General features: G+C 40.9%; 1 protein-coding gene across 1 annotated transcript; it reads right to left on the bottom strand.

Moving 5' to 3' along the window:
• Positions 1–4,124: 4,124 nt before the first annotated feature.
• On the bottom strand, positions 4,125–13,879 carry bsdc1 (BSD domain containing 1). Its single transcript, XM_080870203.1, has 11 exons — positions 13,806–13,879; positions 13,228–13,282; positions 10,594–10,710; positions 10,330–10,497; positions 9,179–9,233; positions 8,281–8,396; positions 8,125–8,193; positions 6,585–6,669; positions 6,022–6,501; positions 5,756–5,859; positions 4,125–5,644 (listed from the first exon to the last, which is right to left on the bottom strand). The coding sequence occupies exons 1-11, from the start codon at positions 13,814–13,816 to the stop codon at positions 5,615–5,617; spliced, it is 1,290 nt and encodes a 429-aa protein (XP_080726329.1). The 5' UTR covers positions 13,817–13,879; the 3' UTR covers positions 4,125–5,614.
• Positions 13,880–14,702: the final 823 nt, after the last annotated feature.

The following is a 14,702-nucleotide window of genomic DNA, read 5'->3' as shown; positions in this document are numbered from 1 at the left end:
TAAAAGTCTCACTCTGCTGTGAAATGACTCACACATTATACACTGTGCTCAGTAAGCTGTTAAACAAAGAATGTTTTTTAACTCACTGAGTAGATGACAGTGTAAGGAAAGACTCTGTGAACAGATTAGAGTGATAAGATATTACTGTGATCATTCAAGCAGGTTCACATGCCCACTCAAAGGGACACGCTAACCTCAGCTTACTTGTCACTGAGAGTTTACCTGAGGATGGAGAAGAAACAGGAGCACTGTCAGGTCTGAGAAATAAATCCTCATAGAGTGAAGCGAGAAGTAGTTTGTCTATTGGGTTTTGGTAGATTTCAGAAATTGGACATTTTCTTCTACCAAATAAAATATGCAATTTTATGTAGTAAAACAATAAAGCAGGCATGGACGTAAGAATCATTTGAGCTGTGAAAGCATTCAGCAGAGAGTCAGTGGTTCTCCAAACACTTACTTTCCTGTGCTCTGAATATTTCTGAGTCAGTCTGTCTCTATTTCTGCATCGTTTTATCATGAAAATGTCTTTATTTGAGGAAAACACACAGAAGGTAAATCAGGTTCCAGTTCAACATTTGCAGGAATATAGTGCAGCGAGGCCCACATTTAAATATTTATTCCCAACCTTGTTTGTAATCTGTGGCTTTCAGAGGCTGGATGATTGTTAACCTTAAAATTCCAAAGAGTTCATGCAGTTCCCCCAGTGTATTTCCCATTTTCCAACCTTCAAGCTACACTGAGCTAACTCACTGCTGCCTGTAGCTCAGTTTTTGGCATACAGATATGAAGATATCTGCAGCAAAACTAAGGAGCCGGTATCCTAAATATCAAACTAATATGAAATGAAAATGACCTTTAAAAGCTAAAGGTCTTTTAGAAACCTGAATCATCTTGAACTGCAGGATTATGTGTGCAGAACTGTGCAGATTCCACATTAAAAAAAAAAACAAAATTATATCGAAATTTGAAGTATACTCAGGTTTCAAAGCTCCTGCTCACACAAAGTGTGCAGAATAAAACCTTTACAGGAAAACTGCTGTTAACATTCCCATACAGTGGCAGAGAGAGGGAGAGAAAGACAGCAGAGGATGTAAAGAATAGCCAGGGGGTTTTGACTAAACATTTGCTTTGGCAGGCCGGGAGAAGAGGGGCGGTGCGCTGCTGGTCCCCTGACATGCATCCAGAGGAGCCCCTCTGTCTTCACCATAAATCTGAATGGAGTGGGAGTTATCATACTTTCCCCCAACTGTCCCCTCCCGGACTAAACCCTGCATTCCTCCCAGACACCGCTTTGCACAAACAAAGTAGCCAGTTCCCACCGCTCAGCATTGGGAAAGGCGATGGTTTGTCATGGAAAAATCTAGAGGCATCTCAAGAGTCCTTTAGAAGCCTTTTTTTCTCCTTCTTCTTTTCCCCCACAAGACTCAGAGATGGATCAGATCTTTGCATGGTGGCTGCATTTTCTCTGTTTTTGGAAGGGAGGAGACTAATGTATGTTAGACATGTAGTTTGCAGAGTTACTGTGAAAGGGAAGGTGAATCATACGTGCATCAAAGCTTATGCAACGCTAGTTTTGAACCTTAATGGATGTAGAATTTAATCAAACCTTCAAAACACGCACATCCTGCATGACAGCACAAAGATGCAGGGGTGAACGGGTGTGAATCTGGAGGCCGGACGTTATAGAAAACCCTGGTAACACATTCCATACGGCCTCCTCCCTCAAAGGGAGTCTTTTGTGCTTACTGAAAGGCAGAGGGGGTTACAGGGTTTCTCCCTTTAGGGTGTCGAGAATAATACTCGCTCTCAAGACAATGACCTCACCCTGACTCTCTATGCATTTTTCTGCTGGAGACTCGAGGTCTACGTGCGGGACCCGGTTAGTGTCTATGTGGCCGTGGATGGGAGCAAGAGAAAGTCAAAGAGCCAGAAAGAGAAGCAGGAAGAGTTTGGTGAAGGATGGATTACCGGGGGGGAGGCGCTGCAGAGATCCTCAGGAGGGGAATATTTCTTTCTCCACTCTGATTGCCTCCCCCCCACCACTCTCTCCCCCACACACTATTAAAATGATCTTTACATGACACTGTTGAAAGGCGGCGTTAATGCAAAGCACACATGCATGCAACTCCAGGCGCAGGGAGCGGTGGGCTTCGACAGGAAATTCTTTTACAGCCTTTCTGCTGACTAAGGCCTCTGAGTGGGAACAGGGTACGAAAGAATGTGATGTATATGGACTCTGTGTTATTTGAGGTCCAGTTAGGGCAGCATATGCACAACCCATTACCACAGTGCTGTGAGTCTGCTGGTTTCAGCATAAAACAGCATCATTATTCTTATTAATAATAATAATAATATAAAAGAAATAGGCAGGTAAACATGGTCAAGTCTTTTAGGTGACTCTGTCCTTGGGAGCCAGCTGTAAGCACCACAAACACACATCTAGGGTCATTCATGTATGGCCCCTCCTGCTATAAAGAGCTGAATGTGATTTGCCTAATCTTTCTTTATTATATCCATAAACACAGCCGCAGGAGACCAAGGTTCAAGGTTGTGTTTATCCATGCTTAAAATCTGAAAATCTGAAATGGAGATTCATCACCAGTCCCCCACCATGACCACACCCACCATACAGACACAGGCAGACAGTAGCCATCTTTTCAGACAGCATCCATGTTGCAGAGGCAGCACGCTGTACAGGTGTCCCTCCACTGTGACCTACATTAGCCCAGCAGATGCCGCCACAAGCACCCACCAAAGCGTTTCACTGACAGCCCCCTCGGGGCATCCGGGAAGGGGGAGGGTGTCAAATTAGATGAGACTGTGTGTGAAAAATGCAAGAAGGAAAACTACTAATGCAACTGATGATAAAAACATCGGTGTGTGTCTGAAACGTGGCTGATCCGTGTGTGAGGTGGATGCTGCAGCTGAAAGAAAAGGAGTGGCAGCTTGTGACTAAAACTGTCTAAATGGAGCAACAGCGCCATCAGGTGGCAGGGCTGGTCGTTGCAAACATATGCTCTTGCTGTAGCATATATGCCAGAACTGAAGGTTTTCCAACCCTAAAGGCTAAATATGAAATTATTTACCAGCCACATTCAAATTTGTGATCATTTTTCACCCATGTTTTCCTCCAAATTTTAGACATCTTTGAGTTCACATTCAGTCATTTGTATTCTTATTTTCACATCATAGCAGCGCTCTTCTGTAAAGTCCACAGATGGCTCCGTTATTCCTCAGAGTAAGAACACCTGCTCGAACATACCTGCAACTCTCAGGTGTTATTAGGAAGCTTTAATTATTTCTCCATACCTCTGTACGTCTTAATATTACGCATTTATTTAAATAACGGCCAAAGAACTTGGACCAAAAAAGATTAGAAAAAAGTACAGTGAAAGAGGTCAAACCTATCTGCTGATGTGCTGGGATTTTCCCACACAACCAACTCTGGGGTTGGTCTGAAAACAGAGAAAATATCAAGCGGTTGCCTTGTTGATGTCAGAGGCCTTGAGCTGATAGGAAGGTAACAGTAACTCAAATAACCACTCGTTACACCCAAGGTCTGCATGCGAGTATCACTGGTTGCCAGTCCTGTCAGCTCTGAGCAGGAGAGTGATGCTAAAACTCACAGACTCACCAAAACTGGACCAGAGATTAGAAAAATGTTGCGTGGCCTGATGAGTCTCAGTTTCTGCTGTGAATTTCAGATGGTAGAGTCACAATGTGGTGTAAACGTCCATCCTGCCTGCTATTAACAACTCAGGCTTCTGATGTTGGTTTAACGCTGTGGGGACTTTGGTTCGCTTGGTACCAAACATCATTTGAACACCACAGCCTGCCTCTACCAGCAAAGTGCACCTAATTATGTAGGCAGTGAATGTATGAACAGACGTACATTTAAACCTCTAGAAGTAGTTTCACAGCTTTTCGCATCATTTTTGATTTTTTCATCTTAAATCCAAATTTGTCCTGACAAAGACACTAATATAAGTACTTTTGTAGTAGCCAAATTTTTACAAATTAAACTGCAAAATTCTAGTGGAAACTTAAGTATCTCCACATATTGTGCATTTTAAACGTTTTTCTTGTCGTCCTGCAGTATGCCGTTAAGCAAGACACGGAGCTCGTTAGCCATGAATCCTTTAATGACAGAGATCACCTGGAAAATAAAGTGAAATAACTGACGTTAAACAAAAAGAAGTCGACAGCTCTGATTAGTTCAACGTGTGATTCTGAAGGGAACACGCAGCCGAGAGTTATATACATGCAACACATCGTCAAAACCTGAAGAACAGCCAAAACAAAACTAAACATACAACTCAACAGTGACCATCTGCACAATGTTTTGCATAATGTTATTGCACAGACATGCAATCTAAAGCACATAATACAATAATTAAGCATTTCTTGTAGTATAAATATTACACCTCTAGGCTTATTTTTCCTCAATACGTTACAGATGATGGATAAGGAAATCGGCAAAGCGTGGAGCGTGCTCACTTCACCCTTTCTTCTACTTGGCACACTGCCTGCTGAGCCATTTTGTTCTGACGATGGACCAACGAAGACAAACAAAAAAAAAAAAAAAGAAAAAAAAAAATCATAGGATTGTTGTTCTGACTGAACCTGCGAGCTTTCCTCAAATTCAAACCAAAGCATCTGGAATCACAATACCAGAACCGGTCTGAACTCTATTGGGTCAACTGTGACTGTTCTCTTAACAAACTCCCTCTACCCACATATGACAAACAGATAAACAACTTATAATTACTTGAAAATGACAGACACCAACACAAATCTTGTATATCTGAATCAATCACGCGACGAGGAGAGAGGGAATAACGACACGTCAGCTGGTTGTGTTTCAGATGGTGTCACAAAAACATTTGGATTACATCATCACACTACTGTGTGTTTTACAAAGCCGTACACCAAGCGTCGGGAGTGAGTCCAAAATGAAAAGCAATCTGAAGGAAACGAAAAAAGGCCAAAATATTTTTTACATTTTGAAGATTCACTTGCATAAAACAGATGAGAAAGAAAAGTGTCATCATTCATGATCACTCAAATAGGAAAAAAAAGAAGAAAAAGTCAGGTTTAAAGTGTTTCATCTTAGAAAGGAGACAAGCAGCATTACAGTTTATGGCTATTTCGCAGCCAGCATTTAAGTCATCGCCTGGAAATACACTCGCAACATATACAAGATGAATTTTATGTGATAAAGAAAGTAAAGAGAAACAGCTCCTCCCCGGCTGCTGCAGTGAAACCCTTCACATTCCGACTCGCCCTCGAGCTTTAAGGTCAGAATGATTACAACCTGTCCTACGCTAGTGTCATACACTCTCTAAAGTGAGAAGTTACTCCAAGAAATAGCCAAGAGTCATTTCCCTCGCTAGAGGCCTACAGCTGACAGAGCACTCTAATTCGTATTGCCTTGGTCTTCCCGTTGCGCTTTTCAACAGGTTTACCAATATGGTCCAAACCCGCCAGAAAAAAATCCCCCACTGACAATCATGACATGGTGACAGAGTGGACAAAGAGTTAAAACACATTAAGCATGGTTCGTCTGCAGAGAACTAGCTTTTATGGCGGGACGGGGTTCGTGTAGCAGAGGCACTCACTCCCAGTTCTCCCAGTCTTCATCCAGCTGGTGAGAGGAGGAGGGGAAAAAAAGTGAGCAGAATGTACACAACATGAATTATTCATATAGATCCCCCCATAAAAAAAAAAAAAAAAAAAAAAAAAACACTCCACAAACCTCTCCAGATGCTTCGATTTTAGAGAGAGCCATCTGGACCTCTTCTTCCGTCATGTCCAGGTCAAAGTCTTTCTCCCAGTCCTCGCTCACATCGGTGCTCGAGCCTGGAGATGGAGGAGAGAGACACAACAAGTTGGGACTTTATGACCTTGACTCTGCGGCTTCTTCTAAGCCTATTAAGTGGAAAACTCATAAACACATCCCTGAACCTAATCCTGTTTCGATTCAACTGGAACAGTAAGACCAACTGCCTCAGGTCATCGCACCTTTCTTGCCGTTCTTGGAGGGCGTAGACTTCCCGCTGTCAGAGTTGAGCTCAAAAACTCTCAGGTCCTGTGGTCCATCTTCTTTTGAGTTTTCCGGTTTTGAGGCCGGGGCTCGCGCTGACACCCCGTCAGCTGTGACCTCGGGCTGGGTAACGGCCTCCACTTGAGCTTCAGGAGGTAAGTCACTGTTTCCGGGCCTCTGCTCGTCTTGCGTCTTGTTTACAACATCCTCCAAGCTGGCCTCTGTCAGTTTCTCTGTCAGTTTCTCTGCCAGCTCTGCGGTTACGGGCTCTGGCCGCACTTCTACCTGAGTTGGCAGACTGACGCTGTCGCTGCTGACCGAGTAGGTGGTTTCACGCTCTTCGCTTGGAGACAGAACGGGACTCAGCACAGCGGCCCCTGTAGGAACTGTTAGGTTGCTGCTGTCCAACGGGGGCGTGAGGTTGAGTTGAGATGACGACGTGGCACCAAGGAAGTCATCTGACAATAAACGCAGGAGCCAGTGTGAGTGAAAGTGTTTCAAAGCAAAGCTGGCAGATAACCATTAAATCTCCCGAACATACCCTCCTCCTCTTCCTCCCAGCCCAGCGTCTCTGTGTGCGCACTTTGCTCTGCTCTCTGCTTCAGCGCCAACCTCCTCGCCTCCTCCTAGATAACACAGAAAAACAAAAGCTTCTATAGTCTCAATATCTGTGAATCATAGACCCATTAAAAATTCAACAAGTCTTTATATGTCTGTCCCAAGCAGCATCCATCCATCCCAAAAAACAGAGCCAGTGTCAATTGCCACCATCTACAGTTCTTCTAATCGCCATCTGAGGCTCCAAAAGTACATTGGCCCCCAAAGCGTCTCAGCTTTAGAGCATTAAAAAGCAGCATTTAGAAGCTGGCACAAAAAATGAATGTTCCCTTCATTAAAAAAAAAAGAAGAAAAAAAAAAAAAAAAGAGGAAAACCACTTTGATCGACAGCTAACCCCTAACCCTTTTCAGATCTTTTTAATGGACGTATCTGATTAATCTTACGGCTGTGCAGTTCAGACCATACAAGAAGTTTGTGTTTCAGGTGCTATTTGCTAAGTTAAATTCTAGTAATTACTTAGTGCTAATTAGCCGATATATGTCTGATGTGACCATTCAGTTTATTAATGCAGCGTAGCTAACTGAGGTTGCTAGCATCAGCTGAGTTTGGGGTTGTTCAGATGAGCAGATCTCATGTTTCACCATGAGTGACAAACCCCGAGGACATTCAATCACATGAACACAGCCAAGTACCAGTTCTTTAGTTTAACCTTAAACTCAACTTTAACCTAATAAACCTCAAACAGGACTTGTACTTAGTGTAAAACTGTGACCAGCTTAAAGTTTGTATTGCTCTGATGATTTAAAACTCACATTGGCTCCAACATAATCAGACATGATTTAATTTTTAATGTACTGATTGTATTTGCCTTCCTTTTGCAAATGTCTTTAAAACAGTTTGGATGTGCAATTTTTGAGAAAACTGCAATCAACAATCTGCTCTAATGTTAGAGACTCTCATAAATAAATTATTGTGTTTGATACATAAAAGTACTCTTTACTGCCGCAGCCTTTATTTCCATAATAATGTGTTGAATAACAACTTTAATGGGAAGAGGAGAACGTCTTCTCCGTTTGGGGAAAAAAAAACAACAACAACATAATAGAAATGCACACGGGGTAATTAGGCGTTAAAAGCATAATTCCTACTTCACACTGAGAGCAACGTGCAGAAAGAATACAAAGAGGCACCAATGGGAATGCTGCTGTTATTCAGCAAATCTCGTCTCCTGTGAGTTCGTGTCAGTGCGAAGAAATCATAATGACAAGAAAACACCACAAATATCCTCCCGCCCAAACACAGACCATGTTACTGGATTAGCTTTCACATTTGGAAAAGAAAATTTCATTCAATAGTTCTTTGTGTATGTGGCTCATTTTAAGGTTGCTGTTTGAGCACGTTGGTAAACCTCCTAGAAAAGTCCAAAAACTGGCCAGCAGGTGGCACCCAAGACAAAATATTTAAGTTGCATGAAAGATGTGTATATAGGAAAAAAGAAAATCATATGAAACGGCAGGTTTACCTGATCCAGCTGGAAGACTTTGTAGAAATATCTGTGCCAGAACTCAGAATGTGCTACGGCTGCTGGCACCTGCACAAAAGAGACAAAGTTCTTATCTTCTTTATTTATTCAAAAGGAGACGAGGAGCAAACGTTCGAAGAGAGCAACAAGTGATACCATTTTGGTATAAAGCGCTCGTATAGAGGGACTGTTGACCAAAAGCTCAGAGATTTCGCCTTTCTTATCTTCCAGGCTGAAGGTGGACAGCCAGCTCTCAAACTGTTCAGGGGGGCCTGACAAAGAAAAACAACATTTCATTATTTAGATGATTTTAAGGAGGACTCCAGTAAATCTGATCAAAAGATTGCAATATATAGCCTAAAGATTTTATAGACCCCACAAAAGGTAAATACAGGTCTCTCAGAGGTATAAGAGAAAACAAAACACACATTCAAAGTAACCAAAACAATACATCAATACGTCTGTCAACAAATAAAACACACTCAGCAGCCAGTTTGTTAGGCAAATCTGTTCAAATGCTTCTTACTACAAATATCTAATCAGCCAATGACGTGGATGGGGATCAAAGGGGATTTAAGTGACTTTAAATGTGGCATGTTTGTTGGTGCCAGATGGGCTGGTATAAATATTTCAGAATACGCTGATCTGCTGGGATTTTCCAATCCAACCATCTCTAAAGTTCACGGAGAATGGCCCAAAAAAGGAGAAAATATCCAATAAGTGTAATTTCTCTGGGAGAGAACGTCCTGTTGATGCCAGGGGTCAGAGAAGAATGGTCAGACTGCTTTGAGCTGATAACTCATTACAAAAAAATATATGCACAACAGCATCTCAGGATCATGCTGATGTGATGCTATTATGTCAATATGGACCAAAGCGTGCGAGGAATGTTTACAGCACTTGTGTGAATCTATGCTCCAAAGAGTTCTGAAGGCTAAAGAGGCTCCAACCCAATAGCAAGGTGTACCTAATGAAGTGTCGACTGTAAATGTCTGCAACAGAACACCGGTTGCAGACCTTCACAGATCAACCAGTTGATCATGATTTTTCTTACCATCTGGCTCGTTGCAGTATGTTGCTGGGTCAGCCTGCAAACTGTAGAGACGTGCCTGCAGGAAACAACAAACGCTGAATGGAGATCGTTTCGTTTCCACATGCACATCATGTGCTCACTTTTGCAGTTTGATAACACAACAGAGACTAAAACTGGAGACGGACTCTGTACTTGATAAACGCAACGTGAAGCATTTTCTTCAAAGATTTTCAGCAAAAAGGTTTTTGCTCTCTCTTCATCTCACACAAAATTCTGTGCTCCAGCTTTAACAAGTTAATTTACCAGGTCTATCTGTATCATGCAACCTTAGTCTGTCTATATTCACCATATGTGGTAACTTCTATTTCCAAAACAGCCCTATGACAGTGGCCAAAACATTATCAGGAGCAAAACTTGTTGAAAATGGGCAAAAGGCAGAGGAGAGGGTGGAGATGTAGATACATAGCAGGAATTGGAAAATGGCAAGAAAGAGGTCAATATTCAGAGGATCTCTCCCCTCCACAATCCCTTGAAGGGAACATTATCATGATAGTGTTCCAATCAATTTACGCCACTCTATGCAGCTCCAGTAATACTTGTGCCCGGAGCATTTAAGAACAGGATTTAGGGAGTCTCTCAGTGTTAATATAATTTAGTCTGAAGGAGAACAACTCCGTCTGTTAGTGATCCTCCATCCAGCTAGAGACCAAAATTAAAAATACTAAGTTCAGTCTCAGCAAAAATGATAGTGTAAACTCAACTGCACCCACTGCTTGTGGAGCTGGGCCTCCATAAGGATAATTAACAGCTGGGTGAGTCAGGTCAGGATGTTGTCCAAAGTCTTTCCTCTCATGTATCATGTCCTGTTCTCATTGTTAGATCTTCAAAACCTGTTGTTTTATTCTCAGAGCTAATGTCACAAAAAAGTTTCCTTTGACTGTACTGTGAGCATCAGATTTAGGAAACAATAATGAGGCCCTGTGAAGAACTGAAACTGCAGATTTCAACCAAAATCTCAACTGTTACCAAAACCATTAAACAGCCTTTGATGCCTAGACCTAAACAAGTGAGAAAAGGTGCAAACAGCATGATGCATTCGGACCTCATGTGCGTTTAGCCATTTTTAACTAATGAATTAACAGGCGTGCTAATACAAACACTTTAATACTCACCTTTGAACTGTCATAAACTTCTGTGGTTCCTGCTGGTGTTGCCACCAGCGTGATTACATCACAGTCAATAGTTTTATCAGGAGGTGGAGCAAGCGTGTCTGATATTACGCCTAAGAAACTAGAGAGGCTCTTCTTCACTTTTTCTGTAGTCTCAGAGGAACCTTCCACCTAAAAAGCAGAATAAATACACAATCGATCTGCATGTAAGCAGGCATTTGGGAGATATTCATAAAAGACACGATGCAGTTAAAGCCTAATACTTACTGCAAGTTTGTTTCTGACGGCAGTGGCCGTAGCTGCAATTGAGCAGGCTGTATCATGCTGCACCACAGTGGAGAACTCAGTCAGGTCTCGCTTTATGAATTCTAAGGCTTCAGATGACTGTAAAGAAAAAGGACAAAGATCAAAATCCAGATTCAACCTTATCATATCTCTCAGGAAATTGCTGCTTCAGCCTATCAAAGTCATAAGCGGCGATACACCAAGACGGTGGCAAAATTCTTAAAAATATGAGTTGGTCTTTTGTTTAATTACTCTAAAGAAATCATTTATTTGGAACCATTTCATCTTTTTGTATCCGAGTTGATCTAAACTGAGTGGTGGTACAATGCTACCGAGTATGAAATTTAAAATAAAAGATCATGTTTTTTTTCTTCAGCTTTTACAGCAACATTTTTTATTAAGGAAAAAGGAGAAACTGTTGAAACTGTTGCAGTAAAGTGAGTTTTTAAACGTATACTGATATGACATTCAAATGCTGGCTGACACAACCCTGTTGCTTTATATAACTCATTTCTTCTATAAAACTGTGCCCCTGTCTTCATCTCTCCTCTCACATCCTGTCCAACAGGTAATGTTGACAACAGTTTGGTTTTTTTGTGAAGCACCATAATAAAAGTACTGCTGAGTGTCTCCTTGTCCACTTACAGTACAGGCGCTAGAAGGAGCCAAAATGGATGCTTACAGACTGAAAACATATTACATCCATTAGTGGTTCTGAAACTGTGGAGCACATAACTACAACTCGTAAAGGTGTGAACAACATCCACTCATGACAGGAATGAATGTCAAGGGAATTTGGGACTTTAATGATTTCTTTGAACTGTTCATTTTCCAGGGTGGAACGATTGTAAACCATACGGCTTTAATGACTTTGAATTTATTTTGGGGCTTTCTCTAATCCGCACAGGGCCAAAAGTATCCATATAGGCTAAAAGATTTAAGTGACTGTTTGTATACATTTAAATAAATGGTGCAGAAGGTTCTATAATATCTGACAAGTCCTATGCATGTTTAACTTCATTAGTCATCATTATTGTTTCTCTTTGCCTTCATAAGGAATGTTTGGCAGATGTCACTGGAAAGGCCAATACTCAGAACAATGGGAAAGTCTAAAGAACTCAGTGAAGATCTAAGAAGAATTGTAGATTCACACAAATCAGGAAGATCTCTTGGAGACATTTCTAATCAACTGCAGACTCCAAGATCATCAGTGCAAACAACTGTACTTAAGTAAAAGTCATTCCTTTGTGTCCAGAAGACCCAAACTGTCATCTTCAGGTGAGTGAAAATTGATTAGCATATTCAAGAACAACCCAGAACCACCAAGGCTCAGATGCTCAAACCTGCCATGAACTGGGAACTGCTGGAACCTCAGTGTCACTGTCCATCGCAAAGCTAGTTTTACGTCGCCATAGACTGAGGTACCAAGAAAAGAGCCCCACCTCCAAAACCTATACCTTGAAGCGTGCCAAAACAAAGATTGAGCTGTTTGGTCACAATGACAAGAGGTACGTTTGGAGAAGTAACAATGAGGTATTCAACCGGAACAGCCTGTCAAGCGTGGTGGTAGCATTGCAGATGGAATAATAAAGACGTAGAACTAATTCCAAATTCTCCAAATCAGCAGCTTGATGGTTGAAGCTTGGACACAACTGGTTGTTCCAACAGAAAAAATGATCCAAAAACACAACAAAATAGCCTAAAACAGACTAACTTTGAGCTTCCAAAATTCCTCACCATGTTGAAAATTTGTGGACTGTTGTTAAAAGCCAGATCTACACCAAGAAACCAACCAATTTATACTAAATCCACCAAGAAGAGTGGTTAAATATCCACCTGCAATTATCAGAAGCTTGTCTGTGTGTGCCAAAAGGATCTGGTCAAGGTGTAACTTTCTAAGTGACATTTAACCAAATATTATTGGGGGGTATACTTTTGATCCCATGTGGATTAGAGAAAATCCCAAATAAATTCAACCTTGTGCATCCAACACTTGTTTGCTGTACAATCACTCCACCCTGGGAAAAAGAACAGTTTAAAGAAGTCGTTATAAGCCTAAAATTACCAAAATATTCATGATAAATGGATGGAAATTCTGACCACAACTGTCTATTCTGCTAAAAACTCAACTTTGGTTATTTGTTATAAAAAAGGATTCAATCATTAAATTGTGAGGCATGAATTTGAATGGGTTTCTGGAGGAGAATATGCCAGAGAAAGTGCGAAAGCAACAGGTTTACATAATTCTTCTGAAAATTGCATTAGTGCTAAGAAACCACATGCTTTGCCCAAAATCTGGTTTAGAGCAGATGCTTGTGACATGTGTATTTCTCTGTCACACAGTTCCACATTTATACCATTGAGATTTATTTTGTGGATCAGCATCCAACCTCACAACACTTTAAAACTGTGCCCCTTGAAGGCACTAGAAAAAAAACTGAGAAACAGCTGGCACTGTTACTCAGCAATGACTCTATGAAAATGTGTTGTCTGGTGTATTTTGGCTCTTCCTCTTTATTAAAACCTCAAAGTATTTCATAATATTCCTGAGCATTAACATAAACAAAGGCTTACTAACTGTCATAACGTGGAAGTCTTTTGGTTTGACATCATTACCTTGTCTTTGACGGCCTGGAAGCTCTGCTGCAGCCAGCCTCCCCACCAGCCTTCTCTGTGACCACGCACATAAATCCAGAAAGAGAAGAGGAAATATTAACAATCAGCACCAAAGCTTTTCATTTACAGTCTGTTCGTAATCGATCAAAGGATCTGAGTTTGAGATTCTCAAGGATTCCAGAAACACACGCAGCTTTGACAGATAACGAGTAAGCTAACGTCAGCTCTGCTAGATTAAATGTTCGAATAAGTCACGAAGTGATTTTCAACGCTAAATATGATCACTGAGCGTAAAAATGATGAGTCAACACAGCCCAGAGTTTCTCACTGCGTGATTTAAAAAGATAAACAGCAAAAGCTAACTAGCATATGCTAACGCTAGCCAGGCTGTGTTTTGGTAAACAAACGCACTTCCTGAAAAGATTCCGAGAGCTTTACACGCTAGAGTTAACGCAAAGTAAACACACTATATCTGGTTAGATACACGACACAATGAGACATAAAACAAATGCATGACACCATCGCTCTTTGTAAGATTAAAGTGTAAAAGTTAAAATAATTTGCGACTTCACTCTCACCCTTCAGCCATCTTCACACGATGACATCATCAGTATTTACTGAACTCTCACCCCGACAGCGTGGCTTTAAAAAAAAAAAAAAAAAAAAGAGTAGAAGAAAACACAGACTTTAATGACTTCTCATCTACAGCATACCAATGTCCACATCACATTCTCAATTAAATAAACCCATTAAAAACCAATGTTTGGTTTTATAAACAACTATTTTAGTTTCTGTGTCCTGTCTACGGTGGCTGCAGAGGACCAAACAGTTCGGGAGCGCGTATGATCAGTTTCTCTTCGCATGTATTTCGGCGTACCTGCAATAATGAGGTAAAAACAATAGCACAGAATCAAATCACAAGTTGACAGAAACTGTTTAACGTAAATTACCGTTACTATAAATGTTTTAAGCCGTGTTTTTACAGTAAAAAGCATCGTGATATGTTAATTAAACAAAATTATTATTTTCAAAAGTGGAAAGTGCTAATATTGTTGCCAGCACCACGTTTGAAAAAAAAAAAAAGGACTAAGCACTTAAGAGTTTGGGATTTGAGTAATACAGTTATGTTTCATAAAGTTTGCTGCATTTTTAAAATTTGATTGTTTTTATTTGCTTCTATGATTTAGTGAAGAACAATCATAACAATTTCTTAAGTAACTTCTGAAATTCTTTGTGGCATCTTGGATAGCATAGTCTGGGCCAAACCCTGATTCATTGAAATCCATTCTTGCCTCATCATTTGATATCACTTCATCACATTTTGTGAGCTACTGTCATTGCTCTGGGTGTTTCCCAGCTTTTTGTGTTTAAGTTAATTTCCTGATTATTGGTTATTCATTGTTTGGTTCTCTTGATGTTATTTGTTGTTCTGGTTTCTAGTTTAAGTCACTATCTTCCTTGTGTCACGTGTGTCA

The sequence above is a fragment of the Rhamphochromis sp. 'chilingali' genome (assembly GCF_963969265.1).
Source record: "Rhamphochromis sp. 'chilingali' genome assembly, chromosome: 21".
Taxonomy (NCBI): Eukaryota; Metazoa; Chordata; class Actinopteri; order Cichliformes; family Cichlidae; genus Rhamphochromis; species Rhamphochromis sp. 'chilingali'.
This window is presented reverse-complemented; position numbering and strand designations above follow the sequence as displayed.

Excerpts from the sequence above, each read along its gene's own strand:
- bsdc1 (XM_080870203.1), bottom strand. Across the intron at positions 6,670-8,124 it reads AAGTCTTCCAGCTGGATCAG|GAGGAGGCGAGGAGGTTGGC; the intron begins GTAAACCTGCCG and ends TGTGTTATCTAG. Across the intron at positions 5,645-5,755 it reads AAATCGAAGCATCTGGAGAG|CTGGATGAAGACTGGGAGAA; the intron begins GTTTGTGGAGTG and ends TCCTCTCACCAG.